This window comes from Magnolia sinica, chromosome 14 (assembly GCF_029962835.1).
Source record: "Magnolia sinica isolate HGM2019 chromosome 14, MsV1, whole genome shotgun sequence".
Taxonomy (NCBI): Eukaryota; Viridiplantae; Streptophyta; class Magnoliopsida; order Magnoliales; family Magnoliaceae; genus Magnolia; species Magnolia sinica.
The window spans coordinates 65,025,251-65,052,913 of record NC_080586.1 but is presented as its reverse complement, the minus strand read 5'-3'; the positions used below and the strand labels follow the sequence as shown (position 1 = coordinate 65,052,913).

The following is a 27,663-nucleotide window of genomic DNA, read 5'->3' as shown; positions in this document are numbered from 1 at the left end:
ATCTCTCATTTGTAGTTGGATTTACGGTTAGATTTGAAGATGAAAATTATTCCTGAAGGTTGTTGATGGTATAGATCGAAGAAAAAGTGTACGGTGAAAGCATATAATAATCTAGTTGATATTGTTCGTGGATTTTATGCATCCTTCTACATGTGTAAAGTCCAATTTTGTTGAAAGTTTTCCCTAGTGTGTATTTAAAGTTCTTCCCTTTATCAAGATGAATACCAATGGTGAATTAAAGAATAATATTATGTCCTCATCAAAGTCAATGTCCTTCCAAATCACATCGACCAAAGTCACCAAACTAAATGATACAAATTATCTATAGTGGGCCACGTCTGTAGAAGCTTTTCTAATGGGAAAAAGAAAAGTGAAATATCTAACATCGCCCAAATATGATGAAACCGTGACGGTCTATGATGATTGAGTAGTAGAAGAAGCCCAAAATAGGGCATTGTTGTGGAATATAATATGGAGCCACATATTAGTGCGAATGACATTTTCTTCAAGACTACTAAAGAAGTTCGGGATAACTTGAAAGAGATGTATTTAGGTGAGAAAAACTTAACTCATATTTATGAGCTTCTATAGAATATATTTTCATTCTAGCAGGGAGACGAGTGTGGGAGAGTATTATTCTATCCTGAGGGGCATGTAGGAAGAGTTGAATGTGTATCAGTTGATGTCTATAGATGTTGAGACTATGTGAAGGTGGAGGGAGGAATTTCGTGTCACTCTCTAGTTTTTGACCAAGTTCTAACCTATGGGATCTCAAATTCTTGGAGGAAGTGAGATCCCATCATTAATAGAGGCATTCACCAAAGTTCAGCGTACAACTAGTATGACTACACAGGGTTCCTCATTATTCGATTGGTTTGCTTTTACCTCTGCATTTAGCAGAGGTGATGGGGGAGGTGGTCGTGGTTGCGCTGGTCATTTTGGAGGTAGAGACTTGTGGGGAGGTCGTGTTGGAGGCAAGGATTGTGGTGTGGTTGTGGCACAAATTCTGGTGGTGGTAGTGGTTGTGGGTGTGGTAATCAACATTGCACTAATTGTGGCTCAATGATCACATAGTTGATACATGTTCAGACCTAGTAGGAAGCCAACTTGGGCTAATCAAGTCCGCTCATTGGATGATGGTTCTGAAGGGTATGTGTCTTAGTTTGCCACTCCTGCCGAGCCGAGTACTTCGAGTCAATGTTTGCAGTATTGATACTATCGGCCAATATTATTGATATCGCACCTCAGGGATACGAAACATCCCTGGAGTGTAACTTAAATGCAAAAAATCCTGTTTTGCACGATATATCGCAATGTATCACACCGTATCGTAATGTATTGACGATATCTTGTGATATCATGAGATATCGCACCATTTCTCTTCAGAAAATTTCTTGTTATCGATGATACTTGCCAATATCGACAGATGTTGTCGATACGAGTCAGGAACTGAGTGCCTATCTTCCAAAAACCTTCGAAATTCCAATTTTTTCCATTTCACCTAGTTTTCTCTCTTCTAAGCTGTTTGTGGGTGGATTTCTGTCCATCCCTTGCTTGGATTTGGGATAAAAACCTACATTTGAAACCTGAATCAAGATTTTCTTACATTTGGAGCCATTTCTCATTTGGTGAGTATTTTGCATTTTGATCCTTTTGTTTGTTTAAATTACATTAAATCAGTGTGAAATCATAAGAAATCCTTGATTCTTTATGTTTTGCATATAAAATCACGGATTTCAACCTTCGATTTTGAAATTTGAGGGTAGGTGGTCCGATTTGGGAAAAATTGAGGAAAATTCATTTTTTTTGTAATTTCTCCCAAATTGGTTGCAATCTTACACTCCAAACACGAAATCAAACATGTATAAGGCCCGATTTACTTAATCATGGTATTTTTGTGAAATTTCAGGAAAAAAATAATTTTTAATTAAAAAATTTTAAAAATTATTATTATTAGGTTTTTTTTTTTTCTTCGAAATTTCACTTCTAGCAGCAGTCGATTAAGTCCAATTTAATACTATTTAAGAGTGTTTGATGAAATGATCATCATACAGACTCTAATTTCATGATTTGAGGGTAGGTGGAATTTCCCTAATTTCTCCCAAATTGGTTTTAATCTTATACTGCAAACATGAAATCAAACATGTATAAGTCCTAATCTACTGATTCATGAGATTTTTGTGAAAATTTGGGAATTTTTTAATTAAATATTAAAAAAATTTATTAATTCTATTTCTTCTGCTTTTGAATGTATTGATTTTGTTTCCATAAATGTCCTCCTAGATTTATGTATGTTATGAATTCACTTTGAATATAGTTGCATCCGTTTAGTCAGACAATGCATTGCTTTGGACACTATACAGAGGAAACCTATTATGTGCACTTTTTCTTTTTCCCCTTCTAATGTTATGATTTGAAAGTGTGTATTGAGGTCTTTTTTAACAATCATTGAAGTTTCATTGAAAAATTCAACCAATTTTCCATTGGTTCCCTATGTTTCTAAAAAACCGCGATACATTACCCGATACAAACAATATATCCCGTTTGATAACTGATGTGTATCTGTATCCCAAGGGTGTGATATGCAACTCGATATCGATACAGTAAACATTGCTTTAGGTAACATAGTTACTATGTCCGAGGAAGAATATGCCAACCTTTTGAGAGATCACTCCACCCATGACTCTTCCTCTAATGCTACTTTTGCCTAGTCAGGTATGGCTTGTTTCACTTCTCTAGAGAATGTCCCATGGATTATTGATTTTAGATCTTTCGATCACATGACTGGTAAGCGTAGTGTGTTATCTCAGTTAGTCTAGTTCCCATCCATCTTTTCTGCCACACTAGCTGATTGTACATCAATTAGCATATCTGGGGAGGGAACTGTTTGTCCCACTTCAGATTTCTCATTGTTTTCAATTTTTTACATTCCTACGTTTCCTTTAAGATTATTACCTGTAAGTAAACTAACCAAAGCTTGGAATTGGAGTTGCATTGCAGACCAACATCTGTCCTCATCAATGACATTTTACGCTTGGTCACCCATCCTTAAATAGTTTGAAGACTCTTGTCCCATCTTTGTCATATGTGTCTAGGTTAAAGCGTGAAGCTTACGAGTTGCGCAAGCATCACAGTGTCCTTTCTTTTGCTCGAGGATAAAATAAGTGATCAACCTTTTTACTTGATACTTTCAGATGTTTGGGGTCCAGTTGATGTTTTGAATTTATCTGATTTTAAATATTTTGTTATCTTTATGGATGATTGCTCTAGAATGACATGGTTATATTTGATGAAAGACTGTTCTGAGGTGTTTATTGATGCTAGAGCGTGCATTCTAAAGTCTAACAATGTTAAGGAATATACACCTACCTATTTTCATTCATATCTTTTATTCCATGGCATTATTCCTCAAATGTCATGTGCGCATACACTACAACAAAATGAAGTTATAGAATGTAAGAATTGTCACCTACTTGAGGTTGCTAGGGCATTGTTGTTAAATATGAAGGTTTCAAAGGGTTTTTTGGAGTGATGCAGTTTTGACTGCATGGTGTCTCATCAACTAGATGCCTTAATCAGTCACAGGTGGTAAAACTCCTTTTTCTGTCTTATATCCCCAGCATCATCTGTTTTCAATTCTTCGAGCAATTTGATCATGTTTCTGATAAATTTGAACCCAAAGCTGTAAAGTGTGTTTTTCTAGGATACTCTTGCATGCAATGGGGTTACAAGTCCAATCACTAGAAGATGGTATGTGTCAGCGGATGTCAATTTCTTTGAAAATGCTCAATACTTTTCTGAGGGTGGAAGATCATTGTAACTTGATGAAGGTTCCATCATTCTTCCAATGGTGCCAGACACAACTTCATCTAGAAAGTAAGCGCTTGTGGAACATTCGGCTTCGCCATCGTTGTAGGTCTACTCCAGACGTTCCAAGAGAAGTGATGAAGTGCATACCAGTGTGTCCTCTATCAATTCTACCACCCCATCTGAAGATTATTCTCTTAGGTCTTCACCACCCGTACTGTCAAATGAAGATGATTTGCCTATTGCTCTCTGTAAGGGAATCCACTCTTGTACTCAACATCCAATCTCTAATTTTGTTTCCTTTGATGGTTTGTCCCCTTCTTTTCAGTAGTTTGCTTTGTCTTCGCCCCTTTGTGTCGGTTCCTTGCTCTTTTCAGGAGGCTCTTAACAGTGATGGGAGGAAGCAAGTTGTGGAAGAAGAGACGGTTGCACTTCATCAAGATCAAACTTGGACTTCAGCTACACTACCTGCAGAAAAACGTGTAGTAGGGTGAAGATGGGTATATATTGTCAAGTACTATCCCGATGGCTTGGTGGATCGTTTAAAGGCTTGGTTGGTTGCAAAAGGATACACTCAGATTCTTGGTGTTGACTACTCTAAGACCTTTTCTCTTTTGGTGAAGCTTCATTCCTTGTGTAGTGATCTATCTTGTTTGTAAATTTTGATTGGTCTCAATATCATCTTGATGTGAAGAACGCCTTTCTTTACGGGGATCTACTTGAAGAGGTATATATGGAGCGACCACCTGGTTTTGTTGCTCAGGGGGAGTCAGATAAAGTATGTCATTAAAAAAATAAATCTATTTATGGATTAAAATAGTCTCTTTATGCGTGGTTCAACAAGTTTAGTAACATGGTGCTTCGGTTCGGGATAAAACGTAGTCAGGCAGATTATTTGATTTTTGTTTGACAGGGGAAGACTAGTATTGTTGTGTTTGTTGTATCTGTGGATGATATCATTGTCGCTAGCAGTGATAGTATAGGTATATCTGAATTGAAGAAGTTGTAGCAACACTATTGAACAAAGGATTTAGGTTATTGTCGATACTTTTTTGGTATTGAGGTAGCAGGGTCGAAGGTGGGAATTAACCTGCTGCAGTGGAAGAATGTGATGGATTTATTATAAGAGGTAGGTTTGCTTGGGGCTAAGCCAATTGAAACTCCCTTGAACACTAATTCAAAGCTAAATATAGATGAAGGGGAATTATTTAATGATGTAGGGAGATATTGTTGGCTTGTGGGCAAATTGATCTATTTAACGATTACATGACTGGACATCACTGATCCAATCATTGTAGTTAGTCAAGTTTATGTAGGCTCCTCAGACATCTCATATGGAGACCGTGCTTCGCATAATAAGATATTAAAAGGGAGATAATAAGATATTAAAAGGGAGCTCCTAGCCGTGGAATTCTCTACAAGCGAAATGGACGCCTTAGAGCCAAAGGTTTTTCTGATGCAGACTAGGTTTGGGCTCCTTCTGACAGGCGGTGTACCACAGGTTATTGTACGTTCATAGGAGGAAATCTGGTTACATGGAAAAGCAAGAAGTAATAGGTTGTTGCTCGGTCTAGCACAAAAGCAGAGTATAAGGCTATGGCCCATCTAACATGCGAAGTTGTTTGCTAAAGACATTAATGTGTGAGCTCGGGTTCGTGGTAGATACTCCCATGGGTTTATACTGTTATAATCAGTGTTCGAAGTATCGATATCGCTACAAGTTTAGCTGGCCAGGGATACAGAAACAATATCGATGTCGCCGATAATATTGCTGATAATCGGAAATGCGGGAAACATGGGGAAGACGGTGGAATTTTCAATGAAACTTCAGATGTTAAAATGTACATATTTACATATTTAGAAATAAAAAAATTGCAAAAAAGAATGCATATATCAGTCCAACCATCCTATCCAGCCTATTTAACCATCCAACCTTCCATCCAAACATCCATCGATATTGCAAAATATCAACAACACATGATATTTCACCAAGAAACCATCAACAATTGGAAAGGAAACGAAAGATTGTGGTCTTCATGTATCGGTATCGCTACTAGTGTTATCGGTATCGCTAAGCTGGAGATAAAGATAATATTGGAGATATTTCGATAATATTGGAGATAATTCGAACACCGGTTCGATCCAATGAGTATTTTCAATTTCTGATCCCTTTTTTGTTGAAACTATGTTATATTAGTTTGCAATGGTTATAAAGCCATTGGTTCTTCATGTTTTGCATGAAAAATCATGTTGTTGGAGCTTTGATTTCGATATCCATTGGTTGTTCATCTTCTCCATGTTTCGGTATCGAAATTTCTCCAATATTATCTTTATCTCCAATATACCGATAACACTGGTAGCGATACCGATAACGCTTGTTGTATTAGAAATTTCAGTTATTAGCAATGTATAGCTAAGTATTGCCAATGTATCAATATCGCTAATGTAATCACCATTATTTTCAACTATATAAATTCTAGGTGTCGCTTGTATTACCAATGCATCAATATCGCCAATGTATCGCCAATATTTTCAGCTATGTAAATTTTAGGCAACGCTTGTATCATAAGTGTATCGACAATATTTCAATAATATTGCCAACGCATTGATGTCATCAAATGTTTGTTTATTAGGAAAAATTTTATTTCAAATTTTTTTTTTCATGGGCACATGGTTGTGTGCACTGTTCAATTGTCATTGATAATATTGATAATATCTCGATATTATCGATATCGCAACATGTGTGATATTGAGACCACAATCTTTCGTTTCCTTTCCAATTGTTGATGATTTCTTGGTGAAATATCATGTGTTGTTGATATTTTGCAATATCGATGGATGTTTGGATGGAAGTTGGATGGTTAAACAGGCTGGATGGGATGGTTGGACTGATATATGCATTCTTTTTTGCAATTTTTTTATTTCTAAATATGCAAATATGTACATTTTAACATCTGAAGTTTCGTTGAAAATTCCACCGTTTTCCCCATGTTTCCCACATTTCCAGTTATCAGTGATATTATTGGCGATATCGATATTGTTTCCATATCCCTGGCCAGCAAAACTTGTAGCGATATCGATACTTCGAACACTGGATCGAACATGTGGGATATATCGGCACTACTTGTGCATTTCATATCACACGGGTGGGATATATCGGCACTACTTGTGCATTTCATATCACACGGGTGGGATATATCGGCCGATATTGTCGACATTTAGAACATTGCCTAATTGTATCTCATATCTTCTTATCCATTGTTGAAAACATAACTTAATTATTGATGGTTGTCTCCATACTATTTACAGGCCAAGCTATGACCTGATACTTTTCTTTGGTCCAGGTTTTTAATCTCGCATCTGTAAAGTCTTGGGATCATCCAAGGCAGTATTTGAAATATCGGTATCGTGTTATGTATCCCACCCTTGGGATATAGATACGTATTTGTTATCGCATGGGATATATTGGTTGTATCGCTATTGTTGGAAGCGTGGGGGAATATTGGGAAATTGGTCGAATTTTTCAATAAAACTTCAGTAGTTGTTGAAAAAGACATCAATACACACTTATAAATCAAAACATTAAAAAAAACAAGTGCACATAATAGGTTTTCTTTGTATGAGGTCCTAATCTATATGTTGTTTGACTGAGTTGATGCAAATATATTCAAAGTCTATTCATATAATTTATAAATGTAAAAAGATGTGTGGAAGCACAAGCAATCCATTCAAAAGCCAAAGAAGAATCATTGGATCAGGTTACATGTTTGATTTTATGTTTGGTCACAAAGATTGCAACCGATTTGTGAGAAATTGGGAAATTTTAATTTAATTAAATTTTTTTTTTTTCAATTTTCTGCAACTCAGCCCATCTCCACTAAATCTCAAAATTGAAGCTCCCAATCCATGATTTTTCATGCAAAACATGACAAATCATGGATTTGTAATAATTTGACACTGATTTAACATGATTTACAAAAAAAGGATCAGAAATCGAAAATGCTCACCGGATTGAAGATGTGGGATATATCCCACTACTTGTGCATTTCGTATTGCACAGGTGGGATATAAGATATATCGTGGGATATATTGGCGGATTTCGTCAATACTTTAAACATTGATCCAAGATATAAGAAAGTCTCTCTTCTTCCCAAAAATAGCTTGATTGATTGAGCCCATTATAAATAGTTGTTTCCATTCAACTTAACATTTGTAATCAACAAAATGTGGGAATCAGAGGGTCCCATGAGAGCACCAGAAGTGAGTTTATCTGCCATACTAGATTTATAAGATGGGCTGATAAGGACTAGACACACAAACAAAGTTCCATTAAATGAACCGCATGAAGACAACAGATGCACCTAAATTTCTGCATAGAGCCGAAGGTCCAAATGGTTCAAAAAAGGCGAAATTCCCACATAGCTGTTCAGAAACTTAAGAAGAATGATCAAAATATGTCCAGGTATATTTTGGATATCTTCCCTCTCGAAATCCAATGATTTTTGGCGAAAAGAGGGAAAAGACGGTGGAACTGCTTGTCAATTCTCCCAAAAGAAAGGTTAAAAATCCCATCAACATGCAAGTAGGGCCTATGGATGGCCAACAACAGTAAATCCGACTAACCCTGAGTTGGATTTTCTCAGAAAATCATTTTGATTGGAAGAAATTTCAAGAAAACTCAAATTGCAGCCGTTTCCAAAAAATGCATTGGGGGGCTCAAAACTCACCTTAAACTAGCCTAGAAAAATCCACAAAAACCATCACAAATCTTGTAAAGTCGAGATCTTCCAAACCATACCCTTCATAGGTTACATATCCGTATGGATAGTACAGATACTAACGTCAGCCTTATGTATGTTGGTGTCAACAGAGTATGACGGCCACAAACAGTACCACACTTAAGAGCTTTGATCTGATACCAAGTAGGGATTAATAGAAGAAAAGAGGATGGTAGAAAAGAAAAGATATAGAAAGAAAAGGAAAAGAGAAGAGGAGAGGAGAAAGTAATGGCAATCTGTTGTGTGTCTCTCACTTTTTTTTTTTTTTCCTTTTTCTGTTAGCTTGTTAGTACACCCACTGTCAGTTCACACTTCGCTGTTAGCCACCCCCACTAGGGAATCGATACCAAGACCTCAGTGTTGAAACGAGGTATCTTTCACTTAGTCTGGTGTGTGTGTGTGTGTGTGTGTGTTTCTCACTTACACCTCTTTATTAATATTAACATATGCAAGGTACAGTACTCCAGCGGAGTATACAAGACATGTATACACACTCAGGAAAAAGAGAAAAAAGAGGGTTACTTTTTACACATTCTCAACAAGATGGGAATATATGTAATTGTGTGTGCTTGTGTGCATGGTCTTTGGTACTTATGCAGAGTATTTTATGTTTTTATTTATTTATTTATTATTATTAATCTTAAGCTAATATAAGGATGTGTTAGTGATTTTGACTCAATACACAGCATCTCTCTTTACCCTAAAACTCTTCTCCCTCTTCTTCTCCGTCTTCTTCTCCTTCTCCTCCTTTTCCTTTTTTCTATTTCTTAGTCTCAATCTCATCTTTTCCACTCATGCCACCAAGTTTTATATATCAAAATTGGCCTGCGGATCTCTAAGTTTGATTCTCAGCCATTTTTTTTTTCTTCAAGAGAGGGCTAAATATACATATCTAATGGGTGACAAATACACATGGAACTATTATCAGTGTTGATACTTTGGCTGTAAGTTTTAATCTTATAATTATAGTTTCTTAACTGTGAATGCTAATTGGAGCATTTTCGGTCTGATAGCCTACAATTTTTTTATTTTTTTATTTTTATTTAAAGGTGTTTAAAAACTTGGAACTTAGTTTTGGAAATTGGTGAGTAGATTTCTGAATTTGATTCTTGACCAATTTTTCATGAAAGGGTTACACAAATCTAGTGGGATTAGAAACCATGCTCATGTGTGTGCGTGTGCACGGGCTTTCTGTGTTTGTTGACATGGACAATTATTCCAATATGTGCCTAGGCCCTAATTTATCCGAATTGGTTCTCAGATTGGGGGCTTCCCCACAAGTGAAGAGATGAGTTGAAGTGACAACATTCACCATGACATGGGAGTCAGGGGTCTTGTTAGATTTTCTTAGTACATAATAACAAAATGCAATGCTTAAACTAAATGCTAATTCACTGTAACATATTATTTCCACAACTCATTTTGTTATTGCGCACTCAACCACATTTTGAGAAATCTCCTACTATCGTAAGGACCTGAAAAGTGCTAAGAAAATCCTTAGCCCCTCCCAATGATACGACAATCTTCTCTCATTTGAATCTTTCACGCTTGCTGAACTGTAGAAAACCAATCAATTTCCCCCTTGTCATTTCTGAGGATATTCCTGGTTATGGAAGATCTATGATTTCCATTACAACCACCATCAAATTAAGCTTTCCATGTCTACTCTGTGGATTATTCTGTTTAATGATTGGCTTCCCTCTCTTGCCACCTTTTTAATCTCTACCTTCCAAAATTTGTAATGGAATTAACATTAGAAAACACAAAATTTGCCAAAATTATCCTTTAGAGGGTTTTATTAATTTGGTGGAGACACATTCTTGCCCATGACATACTAGTACTACAAGCTGTTGCATTACATTGCATGTAGTAAACCCTTGATTAAAAGGAAAATCAAAGAACATTCTAGGCCTAGGGTATTTACGCTGTCTACTGATGCCTAATGCATACATATAAAGTGGTCCAGTGGGATTTGGGTAGGGAGTGTTCATTTGGCAAATGTGTCTGTGATAGCAGTAATGATTTGCTTAAATACATAATACATCTTCGTTTGAATGATGATGATGGTGTTGCAAAAGTTTATTTTCTTAAGAGCTTGCTCCATTGGGATGATAGTGTATCTCTCATTAGAGACATTAAAAAGGGGTGCGATGCATACTGGTTAGGGTTTTATCAAGGAGAATGCCCTTTAGAGAGGTATCCTCTAGAGTGCAAATGCACCAGATCATTTTTCGAATGATCATCAATGTTTTTTGTATCGGTATCGACGGATGTATCACACCCTTTGGATGTATCATACCTTTTCTTATTTTTGCTATTGATTCCACCATGTTGTTGAATTTTATTGTTCCTTCTAGATCCGCACATTATTGTAAATGGTGACATCTTCCACGACTTACTAACAGGCTAACAGCCTCCTCGTCAATTCAGGCAACTTCTTCTGAAGATCCACTAAATCTAAAAAAATTCTGAAAAGAAATTCCTTGTTTCTGTACCTCGCAGAAAAGAAGTCCTTGAGTCCTTTGTTTTCTTCCAATGTAGAATTAGCAAATCCACCATCTCTTTGGCCTCAAGTCCTTGATACATAACACACTTGTGAATGTCAACGGTCTATGGAAACAATCATGTTTGAGAAATTTTGCCACCATTGCTCTAAAGCAGTTAAAAAATCTCAACTCTAGGCATGAGCTTACCCCATACATTGACACATGGAGAAGCAACTTCTCCATAGAGGATAAAACATTAAAATTGCTGGGATATCACTCTCTTTGAAATTAATGAGGCATTTCTTTCTACCTTGTTGTTTCATTGCTCTTTTGTTCGTATATTTAATATCCTCTGTTACATTGAGACTGCACGTCTCCTGTGTTTTCTTGAGAGGCAGACATTGTTGCTAGTGATTTAGCAAATCAAGCTGATTATGCTCCAATCTTTTAAATCTTCATTTCAATTCTTGACCCTGTAATATTCTTCATGGGGTTTTGAGGTTCATTCATTCCGTAGTTTCTGAGTGTATCTTTTTAGATACTTCTTGCTTCTTGGTTACTTTAATATATAGTCCATTCTCCAAGGCTATTTTCTTTTGCTACTACTTGCCACAGATTTGCTAAACCTAAATTTTACACAGATTCCTTTGTTTGGTGGGACTGGGAAAGATGGGAGAAAGAGATTGATTGGATGGCTCTTCAAGGGATTAACTTGCCTTTAGCATTTACAGGACAAGAGAGCATTTGGCAGAAGGTTTTCCAGGTAATATGGGGCTTCATATTTTTCTTGATATTTGGGGCATGGATTTCTAGTTCTACTATTTGCTCATTGAAACCAAATTTCATGCATTTGGATGTAAACTGGAATTGCAAAATTTGTAATGCAATTAACATTAAAGAACACAAAATTTGCCAAAATTATCCTTTAGAGGGTTTTATTAATTTGGTGGAGACACATTCTTGCCCATGACATACTACAAGCTGTTGCATTACATCGCATGTAGTAAACCCTTGATTAAAAGGAAAAGCAAAGAACATTCTAGGCCTAGGGTATTTACGCTGTCTACTGGTGCCTAATGCATGCATATAAAGTGGTCCAGTGGGATTTGGGCTGGGAGTGTTCATTTGGCAAATGTGTCTATGATAGCAGTAATGATTTGCTTAAATACATAATACATCTTCGTTTGAATGATGATGATGGTGTTGCAAAAGTTTATTTTCTTGAGAGACTGCTCCATTTGGATGATAGGGTATCTCTGATTAGAGACATTAAAAAGGGGTGCGATGCGTACTGGTTAGGGTTTTATCAAGGAGAATGCCCTTTAGAGAGGTATCCTCCAGAGTGCAAATGCGCTATATCATTGTTTGAATGATCATCAATGTTTTCTGTATCAGTATCGACAGATGTATCACACCCTTTGGATACGGAAACATATCTTTTATTGCATGAGAAATATCGGATGTATTATGTAAATGTATTGTTGTTTTTGGGAAATCTGGGGAAACATTAGGACATTGGTCGAAGCTTCTAATGAAACTTTAGGGGATGTTAAAAAAGACATCAATACCCACTTAGAACTCAAAAGATCATTAAAAAAGTGCACATAATGGGTTTCCTTTGTATAAAGTCTTAATCTATGCGTTGTTTGACAGAAGTGATGCAACTATATTCAAAATCAATTTATATCATTTATAAATCTAAGAAGACATGTATGAAAACACAAGCAATTCATTCAAAATAAAAGAAGTAGAAAACTAGAAATATACCTGTGATGTGTGTGGCTATGCCTTGGACCTGCATAGAATTGTGTGGTGGCTCAAAGTCATCATCTCCATCTTGATGGGGTTGGCCATAGTACTACTCCTCCACAAGCCGATAATACTATGCCTAGGTCATGGTAGAATGATACTAGTGAAGATACTTTGATGATATTTCTATAGAAATATGAATTGTTGAGATCTTGAAATCAAGTTTTGATTCAATTCGGGGTGGTCCTCATTTTGAAATTCCATCCTCTTAAATAGATTACATAATGCTATATATGGTATATTGTGACCCATAATTTTGGGTGATAACAATCCCTGATTTAAGGGATAATGAAGGAGAATAATTCTATTCCTGAAATAAACAATCTAAGTATAGTACATGATTGAATGGGATAATGATGTAGAATAATTACTTTCCTAAAATAGACAACCTAAGTACAGTACATGATTGAATAGGATCCACGTTTTGAGAGTGTGGTCCCTTGATTGACACCGCCCTCAAATTGATGCCGGAGAATCAAACAACATCAATTTGGACAGGAGGAACTAATGGCGTGGTCGAGGCAGTCCTTTCATGAAGATATAAGAGATTTGAAGGTTGGTGGAGACATGAGGGATGCTGATGACCCAACACTCATATTCATCACGAATGAAGTGACAATCAAATTTGATGTGTTTTGTACGCTCATAAAACACCGGATCCTCTGCAATTTTAACGACACTGGTATTATCAACACGTAGAGGTGTAGGATGGGGTTGAACAAAGCCTAGATCAGCTAGAAGTCTACGGGGCCAAATGATTTTAGAACAAGCAGAGGACATAACTCAATACTCTGCTTCTGTAGAAGATTTTGATTAGGCCTATACATGAGCCAAGCTAGCTCGAAAAGCTCGCTCGGCTTAGCTCGATCTAGCTCGACTTGACTTGGCTTGAACGACGACTTGAGGTGAGCCAAGCTTCATATGACCCAACTCGTTTTGAAAACGAGCCGAGGTTAAGCAGAGTGGAGCTTGATTCGGCTCGGATCGAAGCTTGAGCTTGGCTCGACTCGAATATATATATATATATTATATTTAAAATAATAAAAGTTAAAGACTTAAAACCCTACCACCCATCCATCCCTTTCTTTCCTTTCATTACCCAACCCGCCGCGCCCGAGCTCCTCTCTCTTGCGCCCGAGCTCCACAGTTAATCTCTCTCTCTCTCTCTCTCTCTCTCTCTCTCTCTCTCTCTCCTCGGCCACTCAGCGTCTGCTTGACTCATCCCAGCCGTATGGCCCACACTTGGCCACTTGCTCGAGCTCTCTCTCGCTCTCTCAATAGCAAGGTACCTTTATTTAAATCTAATCTTATATATATATATATATATATATATATATATATATTTTAAATTTATGTAATTGAAAACCCCAAATACCAAAATTGATATTTGAGGTTTTGAATATTTGATTTGGGGGTTGGATCGACCTGCTGGGTTGGGTCGGGTGTGGGTGCTGGCCTGCTGGGTTGGGTCGGGTGTGGGTGTTGGCCTGCTGGGTTGGGTCAGGTGTGGGTGTTGGGTCGGGTCGGGTTAGGTGTGGGTGTTGGGAGCAGGCTCGACTCGACTCGAGGTAAGCTCGCCTCAACTCGATCCACTAGCTCGCCTCGAAAGGTGTGGCAAACAAGCCGAGCTCCAATGGTAAGCTTGAGGGTGAGCTCGAGGAGTGCATGGATGAGTCAAGCCAAGCTTGGCCCACCTCGACTCGACTTGGCTCAATGTACAACACTAATTTTGATACCCAATCCTACTTCTTACATTTCCAGAAGATTAATGCCTTGGCAAGGTACATGCACCAGCTAGTGGTTGATCGGTGTGTGTCGGGGCAACCAACTCAATCAGCATCATAGTATGCATGTAGGGTAATATCATTAGTTGTGGGAAAGTATAAACCCCTTTGAGTTATGCCAAGAAGCTATTGAATGAGGCGTTTGACCGCTGCCAAGTGAAGATGCCGAGGAGCACTCATAAATTGACTCAACAAGTTGACATCATAAGATATATCAGGGCTTGTGATAGTTAAATAAATTAAACTTGCAACAAGTCGTCGATATAAAGTAGGATCAGGGAGAAGATCACCATCATCTTTGCTCAACTTAAGATTTAATTCAAGATGTGTGTCAACTTTAGTAGAATGCTGAAGATTGGCAAGTTCAAGGAGATCCTTAGTATATTTCTGTTGATTGAGAAACAATCTTCTAGAAGATTGATGAACCTCCAGTTCAAGGAAGTTAGTGAGTGGGCCCAAATCCTTCATATGAAATGATGCAAGGAGGGGAAACTTGAAGATGCTTTATCATGTTGGAATCAGTACTAGTGATGAGAATATCATCAATGTAGACAAGGAGAGCAGTAAGGCCAGTAGAAGTTTGATGGAGGAATAGAGATGCATCATAAGTACTCTGAGTAAAACCAATGTCACGAAGAGAGCTTCTGAATTTCTCAAACCAAGCACGTGGAGCTTGTTTGAGACCATGAAGGGAACGCTGAAATCGACACACAATTTGATTGAGAAGTAGAGTGTACTCCTTGGGGTTAGCGCATATAGACCTCCTCCTAAAGGTCATCATAAAGAGAAGCGTTTTTGACATCCATATGGTGTAACAGCCAGGACTGTGATGCGGCAATGGCGAGAATAATACGAACGATATTCATTTTTGCCACTAGTGCAAATGTTTCTTCATCGTCAATCTCGTACTCCTATCAATTTCTTCAAGCCACAAGACAAGCTTTATAATGGTCCAAAGATCCATTAGGTTTGAGTTTAATAGAATAAACCCACTTGCATCCAATCGGTTTGATAGATGTGGGACCTTGTACAAATCCCAGGCGTGATTCTTTTTAAGAGCATGCAATTCATCCTGCATGACCCGTCTCAATCATTCGTGCTGCACAGCTTGTGAGTAGGAGTGGGGAGTAGAAGACAGTGTAAACATCAAGGTAGTATGGGTAAAACCATATCGGTTAGGTGGCTTAGATAGTCGCAAGGAGCGACACAAAAAGGGAGGTTGACTTGGGTCAGATGCAAACAAGATATCTTGAGGGACCTGTCTTGTAGTTGTCTTTCCTCCGCCTTTGATACTCAAAATTAAGGTGAAACCGAGTAAATGTTGTGTCATTGGAAAAACCAGGCAAGGAGACAGTAGACATAGAATCAGGATGCTCAAGTGTAGTTGAAAAAAATACTGATTCCAAAAAAAACATTTCTAGAAATCCGGATACAACGAATTTGAGGATCATAGCAAGTGAATCCTTTCTGGTGGAGTTCATATCCAAGGAATGCACATTTGGAAGACTGAGCGGTGAGTTTGGGGCGTTCAGAAGAAGGTAAATGAACAAAATAGACAACCAAAAGTATGATGATGATCATACGATGGGGGTGTGTTGTACAGGTGGAAATGCGGGGTTTGATTGTTGACAGAGGAGGGTAACCAATTTATAAGATGAACAATAGTTGCAAGTGCCCCACATCAAAACCGTGTAGGAACAAAAGATGTAAGTAAAAGAGACCGAGTTACATCAAGAAGCAGTCTATTTTTTCTTTCAGTGATGCCGTTTTGTTAGGGCCTGGGGGTATGCGAACATGTTTGTTGAGAGATCCCCCTTTGTTTTAAAAATGTTTGAAATTCTGCTGAAACATAGCGCCTCCCCCCCCAATGGAGAATTTTAATGCAGGTAGAAAATGATTTTTGACATAGACTAAAAACATCTTAAATGCATGAAAAACTTTGGACTTCGAATGCAAGAAGTAAACCCAAGTAAAACAACTAAAATCATCAATAAAGGTCACAAAATACTTGTAATGGGCATGAAAGATAACAGGAGCAATTCCCCATACATCAGTATGTATTAAATAAAAACATTTTGAACTTATTGTCGTGGATGTAGGAAATGAAAAGGGTCTTACCATTCCCAAACTTACAAGTACTGTAATCAAAAGAAACATAAATTTTCACACCAACAGATCTATTCATCAATCCATAATTGAACAACATCGATAAAGTTTTGGAATTTAGATGTCCAAGCCTATTGTGCCACAATTGGCAATTATTCCGAACAGAAACAAAACAAATCATTTTTTGGTTTATGTTGAAGAAGTGCAGAAAGGCAAATAAGAAAGAGACGTCTTCATTTGGGGCCCTTCGCGATCACTTTCCGAGACATCCAAACCTGTATCACATAACTCGAAGGTGAAAATAAGATATTGCAATTATTGTCAACAAGTTGGCCAACAGAAAGTAAATTGGTGGTCAAGTGAGGAGAGATAAACATTTGTCAATGGGACTCAGCCAAGAACATCACCAATCGCGGTAATTGGAAGACTGTCTCCATCTGTGGTTTGAACTTGGAGATTGCTAGTGTATTTTTTGATATTGGAAAGATTTTTAAATGTGAATATCATGTGATTTGATGCTCCGGAGTCAAGATACCAAACATGAGGTTTTCTGGTTTTACCTAAGACACCAAGTGCAGAAAAGGCATTTAGAATAATTTGCTGGACTATTTAGCGGGTTAGAGAAGTAGATGAGCCAGGCTGTGTACTAGATGAGGAGGAAGTAGTAGTCGAAGCAGATGAAATCGCATCCCATTTTTTGTGAGCGAATGCATAGATACTTGTTCATCATTCAAACGATCCATTCGTAAGAATTTTTCTTTATTCATTCTGTCTTCCTCCATGAACCTTCGAATCTATGGATAAAGAGATGTGTTAGTTGTTGTAGTTATAGGCACGAGGAACCGATTTGGATTAGTTCGATTCTGAGGTCGTTTACGACATTCAGTAATGATATGACCATGATGCAGGACACATGATTTAATGCTAGCATGCAACGTGGAGATTATGAAAGTGTCCACGAAGTAATTCAATTAACAGAAGATGCTAACGCACCAAGTAATTAAGAGTCAACAATAGGAAATAAAATCTGATTTAACCTAAATCACATGCCTGCATGCTAAGAAATCACGTAAATCAATTAAAACTAGGTCCGATGTAAGGATAGAACTTCCAATTTAGCATAGGCACGTTCCACACTCAAGGGACATATTTGTACATTTTATGATTAGGGTTAGGAAGGGGAAAATCTGAAAATTGGAAAATTATGGTTTATAGAAATTGGGGATTTTGGAATTAGGGTTTTTAGAAATTGGGGAAAATAGAAAATTGGGGATCTAGGGTTTAGGGTAGGGTTATTGATGCGGACATTGGACCCTTCAAAGTTTATCAAAGACGAAGGCTGCCGACGAATACATCTTTATGGCTCGATGATGGTTCATGGCACAACCAAGGATGATTTTGAAGATATGGTTAATTGCACAACTAAATGATGATTTTGAAGATCTGGTTAATTGCAAAACTAAGGATGATTTTGAAGACCTTACATCTGTCCTGGATTAATTGAAGGCCCCACATTAGGAGGGCACATGTGTAGGATGAGTTAGAAGACTGATCTGGCACACATGATTTTTTTTTAGAAAGCTTTGTTTTCACTTTTTTTTTTTTGTTTTTTCCTTTTGTTATAGGGGTAGTTTGGTCATTTTCATTTAAATCCGAATTTTATAAATAGGGTGCTTTCTATCTTAAACCGGATAATATTTCTTTAATGAAAGCTTGGTGCCTCCTTCCCCTTTCTCTCTATGGTAAATTCTTCTCCTCCTAATCTCTTCTCTTCTTCTAACTTCTATTTGTATCCTTCTAAACTTCTTCTCTTCCTAGGCCTCGTCTTTTTTTTTTTTTTGGTTGCAATTGACCTTGAAATTTTGAGAATTGATCCCAACCCTCTTAGATTTTCTAGCCGTCCCTCTTCTAGAAATCCTTTGATTTCCTGGACTAGAGAACTTGCATTGATTGTTGGATTGAAACCATGCAAGATTGGGAGGTCCCATCCCTTGTTGGATCCAATTCACGTATGATTTGAGTACGGTACCGCAGGATTGTGATGATGGTCTGCAACCATTGCATGTTCCCTTTATTATTATCTTTACCATGATGTGGAATGTGAATATTTCAATTGATTTGCTTAGTTTATTTCGCTGGATCATTTTTGTGCTCACATATGCATTCTAGTTTAGACCGTCCTGCATCAAATTTGGTATCAGAGCTTTTAGATCGAGTTATCTGAACCTAGGATCATCCGTTTTCTCATTTAGGTTTGTCTAGATAATTCTAGATCTACGTCCCACAGAAATTGCGAACCTGATTTTTCAGATTCATAGTCCCGTGAGATATAAATCTGAATTTCCAGATTTGTGTTTTCATTCTAGTTAAATATGAAAATCTACAGCATTCATACATCATATAGAAATAGGATCATACATTCATATTGAGGTCTGTTCAAACCTTGGAGTCGAGTTTAGGGAAATCGAGTTCGAGTTTTGGAAAATCGAGTTCGAGTTTTTGTTGTATGCCCACTAGAAGTGGTAAGGGTTCTGGCCAACACCCCATCATGAGTAATGAGCAATTAAGTGACCACCTCTCTCAATTACTCCAAAAGATAACTGCCATAGAGACATGCAACAAAAATATCGAACGAAAACCGACTGCCGCCGAGGCTAGACTAGAGCGATTAGAGGCATCCCAAAGGGAGAACCCCACTGTTGGGGGAGATATACAGTCGCAGGCAGGTGGTGTTGGTGAGGGGCCAGCTCCAAGACAAACCCCCACCAATGGCGGGCATGTGGGTAGAGAACGGGCTTATCAGGACCGCTTTGATCTTGATGAGAGGGCCATGAAGAATGTCAGGATTGATGCCCCGAGCTTTGATGGTCGCTTTGACCCTAACGCATTCCTTGATTGGTTAGCTGACATAGACCACTATTTTGAGTGGCATGAGATGTCAGAGAACCGACAAGTGCGGTTTGCCAAAATGAAGCTTGTGGGGCAAGCGAAGATGTATTGAACCAATAATGAGCATAGGATTGAACGGGTGGGAGGAGCTCCCGTTACCCAATGGAGTGAGACGAAAACTTTGCTAAGAGAGAAGTACCTCCCTCTCTCTTATCGCTAGAAGCTCATGGAACAATGACAATCTTTACGCCAAGGATCCATGCCTGTCACGGAATACATCATAAAATTTGAGGAATTTATGATGCGGTGTGACATTGAGGAAGACTCTCTAGTAACGCTCACGCGTTTCAAGACGGGCCTTCGATCGGATCTTCAGCGTGAGCTCCCGTGACAGATTTGGATGATATGTACCAAGTGGTGCAGGAATTAAAGTAGTATCTGAAGACTCGTGTCACAAGACGGTTCGATTCCCAAGACTAATGTTAGGACTGGTTCTCAGGGAACTAGACCCAACATTGGTAATCAACCCAGACCCCAGGGCACAGGCGAATGTTCCGCCTAGGCCTAGGGACAACAAGGGAAAAGGCGTCCTTGGTGCCGGTCCAAGTGGAGGACAGAATGTGTGATGTTACGAATGTGGAAATATTGGCCATTTTGCAACTCAGTGTCCCACTAAGAGCAAAGGAAAAGATTTGGTTATAGGCGATTCCCAGGATAACGAGTATGATTAGGGTGACTCTGAAGTCGAAGAATATCAGTTCGTAGGATTATTGAGTGGTGATGATGCCACACTAGCAGTTGTCAGGTGTGTGCTAGCCCAGGCTAGAAGTAGTGTTGACTGGCATCACAACACTATCTTCTACACGATTGCCAAGTGTGGCGAGAAAAATTGTAAGGCGATAGTGGACAATGGGAGTTGCCAGAATGTAATTTCCACTAGTACCTTAGGCCGTCTAAAGTTAGAGGCCACTCCTCATCCTGACCCGTACAAAGTCTCATGGGTAGACAAGACTTCCCTTTTTGTCACCCATCAATGTCTTGTACCCATCGAGTTTGGGTCTTATAAGGAGTCCCTATGGTGTGATGTGTTGCCCATGGATGTAGGTCACTCATCCTAGGTAGATTGTGGCTATTTGATAATGATGTCACAATCTACGGTTGTTCTAATGTGTGTACCTTTATGCATAACGGCAAGAAGATCAAAATTAATCCTATGCCACCACAAAACACTACACAAAAGAAAGGTGAGAAGGCTAGTGAGCCTAAAGAAGTGAGGAAATCCACACCCAAGTCTCTCCACATCATCACAGCTAAAGAGTTTAAAAGAGAGACTGAGGAGGATTCTACGGTATATGCCTTAGTGGCCAAAGAGGCTACACTAGAGGTACCAGTAGGGTTACCCCCTGAGGTAGACCCGGTCTTAGAGGAGTATAGAGATGTATTCCCTGAGGATTTGCCGGATGAGTTGCCACTCATGAGGGATATTTAGCATGGCATTGATCTTGTCCCTGGGTTGATTCCACCAAACCTTCCTCACTATAGGATGAATTCTGCAGAGCATGCAGAGTAGAAGAAGCAGGCAGATGAGTTCCTGTGAAAGGGTTTCATCCAGGAGAGCATGAGCTCGTGTGCCATACTCGCTTTACTGACACCTAAGAAAGACGACACTTGGCGCATGTGTGTGGACATTATAGTCATCAACAAAATCACAGTCAAGTATAGGTTTCCCATACCTAGGCTTGATGACATGTTAGACATGATGGCTAAATCCACCATTTTCTCCAAAATAGATCTCAAGAGTGGGTATCACCAAATCCGTATACGCTCCGGTGATGAATGGAAGACAACCTTCAAGACGAAGGATGGGCTATACGAGTGGTTGGTCATGCCTTTTGTCTTGACTAACTCTCCCACCACTTTCATGCAGGTGATGACCCAGGTCTTGAGACCGTTCATGGGGAAATTCTTAGTAGTGTACTTCGACGATATCCTGATCTATAACACCACTAGAGAATCACACCTTGAACATTTGAAGTTGGTCTGTAGCGTCCTTAGGGCGGAGAAATTATACGCTACCCTTAAAAAATGTTCGTTCATGTCCAGTCAAGTTGTGTTCTTAGGGTTTATAGTGTCTGCAGAAGGGATGCGTGCAGACCCAAAGAAAGTCAAGGCTATACTTGATTGGCCTGAACCGAGGAACATCCATGAAGTGCAAAGCTTCCATGGCTTAACCACATTCTATCGTCGGTTCATCAAGAGTTTTAGCACGATTATGGCTCCCATTACAGAGTGTATGAAGAAGGGAGAATTTGTGTGGTCGAAAGCTGCAGTTAAGGCTTTCAAAGAAATTAAGGGCAAGATGGTCGAAGCTCTCGTCATGCACCTTCCTGACTTTTCTAAAGTCTTTGAAGTTGCATGTGATGCATCTGGTGTTGGTATAGGTGGAGTCCTGAGTCAAGGGGGTCATCCTGTTGCCTATTTCAGTGAGAAACTGAATGAGGCAAAACAAAAATACTCTTACCTATGATAAGGAATTCTATACGGTAGTGCAGTCTTTGAGACATTGGCGCCACTACCTCCTACTGCAGGAATTTGTCTTATTCTCTGATCACGAGGCCTTACGTTATCTTCACTCCCAGAAGAAACTTAACCCAAGGCATACTAAGTGAGTTGTGTTCCTTTAAGAGTATTTGTTTGTCTTGAAACACAAGGCCAGAGTAGAGAATAAACTGGCCAAGGTGTTCAGTAACGGTACCTTCACGATACGGGGCATAACGGCTGTTACGGCCCCGTAACGGCCGTTACAGTCTCTCTTTTTTATTTTTATTTTCATTTATTGAAAAACCCCCCGAAAAACCTGTATCTGCCCTCATAATGTTGATTAAAAAGTATGAAAACCTATATATGTCCCGTAATAGACCATTACGAGGCTATTATGGCCTTTATAGGGAATGTAACGTGCCGTTAACAACAATTATGGGTCCTTTTTTTTTTTTTCCATAACGGCAGTTACGGCCGTTACGACCCCGTAACGTGTAACGGTTGCCACCGTTACCTCTAGGTGACGGCCTTTATGGTACAACATGAAACCAGCCGATGCCCTTAGCCGTAAAGTGGCATTGCTCAATTCTTTGAGTTTAGGAGTTGTTGGCTTTGAGCAACTCAGAGATGAGTACCCCACATGTCCAGATTTTGGGGGTACCTATACGTCACTCTTGAGTGATCAGCAAAGTGCAGGGGATTTTGTTTTGAGAGATGGATTCCTTTTTAAAGGAAATCGTTTATGTATTCCCCATACGTCCCTCCGTGAATTCCTCCTCTAGGAGCTTCATTCGGGAGGGATAGCGGGCCACTTTGGCCGCGATAAGACTATTGCCTTCGTAGAGGATCGTTTCTACTGGCCAAGTCTCAAGTGAGATGTCGCCAAAATTTTAGGGCAATGTAGAACGTGTGATGGGGACATCACGCACACTCACACCGCCCCACTATGCATGTACGCTAGGAGGGCCCCACTGTCGATCTGGATCGATGATGACGTCCAGGGAGGGCCTCTTACCTAAAAGACGAAGTTTTGATTCAAAAGAGTGGGCCCGTTGGTCAAGAAAAGCTCATCATGGGATCTCATGATTGTGGCCCACTAGTTAGATTGATTTCATATTTTAGGTTTTGCTTATTAATGTTATTTAGAACATCATGGACGCTTTAGATTTCTTTGATTATTTTTTATTTTGGTTTACTTCGTCGCCAAGTAATAGGTTGCGCACATGGCACGAGTTTTGGGGTATAGGGTTTTCTTATAAATAGGCACCCCTTGTAGCTTTTTTTTTAAAAATTGATTGAAGATTAATAAAAATTTTGCATTTTCCTACTCTCCGAGTTGTGAAGCCTAATTGGGTGCGAAGCCCTCCCTTCATCGAAGGGTTAACTACCGTGGTGCGAAGACACATCTATCTCGATTCACCCTTATCTATCTCCATCTCTACTACTCATCTTCTCATCTCACCCCATCATCTACACTTCGAATCAATCTATTGCAGCAATTATCCTCCCCACAGCAGAATTTCAGAATCTGGCCCTATAGGAGGGCTGAAGCTTTGACGGAGCACCACACACAAACCGTACATCGGATCGAGCTTAGATTTGGGGGTTTTGGAGTCCATCCCTGGCAGACCAGGGCCAAGGTGGCCTTTTTCTGAATAGTGGGCCCACACACGTGCGGCCGAGATCACACGCATGTGCGTCTGGGCCATTGTTGTTGTCTACGCGTGCGGTACTTCTCTGGTTCGTCTCTCTCCTCTCTTTCACTCCGCTTTCACCCAAAATCCCTAAACTTAATCCTAAATTACTCAAATATCCAATTTTATGCCCCTTTTTCTTACCCTAGGGTTCCTTAATTTGAAATTGGTGAATCCCTTGGATTAAGGACCGATTACTATGCATGTGGATGATTATTTCTTATCTTTGAGTATCGTTTGGTTCATAATTTTTATTGATCCAGCCCTATCATGTGTAGGCCTGGACCCGCATAGATTCCCCTTAATTGAATGTTTGGACTTTCATGTGGGATATGAAATTTGTGTAATTGTTTCTGAACTAACGTGATCTTAAGCTTGAAATCTCATATATCATATTTAATTTTCATGTCCTGCATCAAATTTGGTATCAGAGCCTAGGGTTCTTGTAGGGGAATTCATTACATGTTTAGGGTTTGGTTGTTTATGTCCATTACGCATCAATTCTCGTCATATATGGCTGTTTAGAGATCCATAAACCCTGACATAAGCTGCTGAAATTTTCTGTTATCCCCTTATTCGAATTATTTTAGAACTTAGTTTTCTAAACCCTGACACTGTCCCAAAGGGTGTCAAAGCCTGCGGAGTCTTTTGCGTATCACATTCATTCATGGCATCAAGAAATCAGGCAGAAGATCACTACTAGTAATGAACGTTACAAATTTTCTACAAACCAATATAAACGTTTCAAAGAATTCAATAATGGGGACTTTGTGATAGTTCGCATTTGGCCCGAACGGTACCCTCCGGGGGCCATTCGTAAGTTACACGCACGTAGCGCTGGACCCTTCAGAATTATAAAATGAAACGGTCTCAATGCGTATGAGGTAGATCTTTCACCTTCTATGGGAATTAGTTCCACATTCAACGTGGAGGATCTAGTTACTATTCAGGGGACCACTAATACTTTGTCCAGCCCTTCGCCTACCCATCCTCATTCCCCATATTTATCCCTTGAACCATGGCCCCTTCCCGACCCATTTTCCCAGCCTCTACCTCTCATACCCACTCTTGCTGACCTTTCTTCCCAGCCTCTACCTCCTATACCTACCCTTCCCGACCCATTTTCCCAGCCTATACGTCTCATACCTACCCGTCTCGACTCATTTTTCCAGCCTCTACCTCCCATACCTACCCGTCCCTACCCATTTTTCCAGCCTCTACGTCTCATACTTACCCTTCCCAACCCATTTTTCCAGCTTCTACCTCCCATAGCTACCCGTCCCGACCCATCTTCCCAGCCTCTATCTCCCATACCTATCCTTCCCGACCCATTTTCCCAGCCTCTACCTCCTATACCTAACCTTTACACACCCAAAAAGGAAATGGAAGATATCCTGGACCATCAGATAGTTTCAACGTCGGACGGCAGGTTTCAGAAGTACCTGGTTAAATGGAAGTCACGCCCAGCTTTAGACAGCACGTGGCTCACTGAGGAGAAGCTTCAGAGACTTGATCCTGACATCCTGGAGCGGTTCAGGAATTTTATTTCGCCAGTGGCGAAATCTTCGCAGCCGGGGAGAATTGGTGGGGACATCATGCGCACTCATGCCGCCCCCTATGCACGCACACCAGGAGGGCCCCATCATAAATCTGGATCGATGACGATGTCCAGGGAGGGCCTCCTACCTAAAAGACGAAGTTTTGATTCAAAAGAGTGGGCTCGTTAGTCAAGAAAAGCCCATCATGGGATCTCATGATCGTGGCCCACTAGTCAGATTGATTTCATATTTTAGGTTTTGCTTATTAATGTTATTTAGAACATCATGGACGCTTTAGATTTCTTTGATTATTTTTTATTTTGGTTTACTTCATCGCCAAGTAATAGGTTGCGCATATGGCGCGAGTTTTGCGGTATAGGGTTTTCTTATAAATAGGCACCCCTTGTAGCTTTTTTTTTAATTGATTGAAGATTAATAAAAATTCTGTGTTTTCCTCTCTCCGAGTTGTGAAGCCTAATTAGGTGCGAAGCCCTCCCTTCATCGAAGGGTTAACTACCGTGGTGCGAAGCCACATCTATCCCGATTCACCTCCATCCATCGCCATTTCTACTACTCATCTTCTCATCTCACCCTATCATCTACACTTCGAATCAATCTATTGCAGCAATTCTTCTCCCCACAGCAGAATTTTAGAATTTGGCCCTACAGGAGGGCTGAAATTTCGGCGGAGCACCACGCATAAACCGTACATCAGATCGAGCTGAGATTTGGGGGTTTTGGAGTCCATCCCTGGCCGACCAGGGCCAAGGTGGACTTTTTCTGAATAGTGGGCCCCACACGTGCGGCCGAGATCACACACATGTGCGCCTGGGCCATTGTTGTTGTCCACACGTGCGGTATTTCTCTGGTTCGTGTCTCCTCTCTTTCACTCCGCTTGCACCCAAAATCCCTAAACCTAACCCTAAATTACTCAAATCTCCAAATTTATGCCCTTTTTCTTACCCTAGGGTTCCTTGATTTAAAATTGGTGAATCCCTTGGATTAATGACTGATTACTATGCATGTGTGGATGATTATTTCTTATCTTTGAGTATCGTTTGGTTCATAATTTTTATTGATCCAGCTCTATCATGTGTAGGCCTGGACCCGCATAGATTCCCCTTAATTGAATGTTTGGACTTTCATGTGGGATATGGAATTTGTGGAATTGTTTCTGAACTAACGTGATCTTAAGCCTGAAATCTCGCATATTGTAATTTTTTTTTTCCTTTTGTTATAGGGGTAGTTTGGTCATTTTCTTTTAAATCCGAATTTTATAAATAGGGTGCTTTCTACCCTAAACCGGATAATATTTTTTTAATGAAAGCTTGGTGCCTTCTTCCCCTTTCTCTCTGTGGTAAGTTCTTCTCTTCTTCTAATCTATTTTTTTTTTTTTCTTTTAACTTCTATTTCTAGCCCTCCAACCTTCTTCTTTTCCTATGCCTTGTCTTCTTTTTTTTGGTTGCTATTGACCCTGAAATTCTGAGAATTGATCCCAACCCTCTTAGATTTTCTAGCCGTCCCTATTCCAGAAATCCTTTGATTTCCTGGACTAGAGAAGCTGCATTGATTGTTGGATAGAAACCATGCAAGATCAGGAGGTCCCATCCATCGCTGGATCCAATCCACGCATGATTTGAATACGGTACCGCAATATTTTGATGATGGTCTGCAACCATTGCATGTTTCCTTTATTATTATCTTTACTATGATGTGTAATGTGAATATTTCAATTGATTTACTTAGTTTATTTCGCTGGATCATTTTTGTGCTCACACATGCATTCTTGTTTAGACCGTCCTTCATCAGTTATGGATGGGGAATCAAGGGGTTTTGATGGGGGAAACGAGGGGAAATTAAATGATTGGGCGGTTGTCCATATGGTCAGCTTAGGGGGTCGCACGTGTGGGTCGTTGGCTAGGGTTTTTGGGTCCTCAATGGTTGATTTTGGTTGGGGTTGAAGTTGGATGATGAAAAGTTAAAGAAAAACATAATTTGGATGGTCTTGGATAGGAATGGAAGAAGAGAGATGAAGTTTTTGGGAAAATACCTCTTTTGGATAGAAATGAAGAAAGAAGGAGATAGATGGAAGCCTCGCACCTCCGTTGAATGTGGAATGAAATTACACCACACCCATGCTCCAAATCACATTGAGTATTCTTCAAGTCACATGAAGAAGAAAAACACAGCTTTTTATTCAAAATAATGGCATTAGGGCTTCACACACCCAT

At 39.5% G+C, this 27,663-nt stretch overlaps 1 protein-coding gene across 5 annotated transcripts in view; it reads left to right on the top strand.

Annotated features, from left to right (window-relative positions):
* Positions 1-27,663, top strand: part of LOC131225983 (alpha-N-acetylglucosaminidase) — a 164,364-nt gene that overhangs the window by 23,181 nt on the left and 113,520 nt on the right. For all 5 annotated transcript variants that reach the window (XM_058221614.1, XM_058221613.1, XM_058221612.1 and 2 more), the window contains one exon: positions 11,713-11,834. In XM_058221614.1, the coding sequence (XP_058077597.1) occupies positions 11,713-11,834 (122 nt within the window). The remainder of the gene's footprint in view (positions 1-11,712; positions 11,835-27,663) is intronic.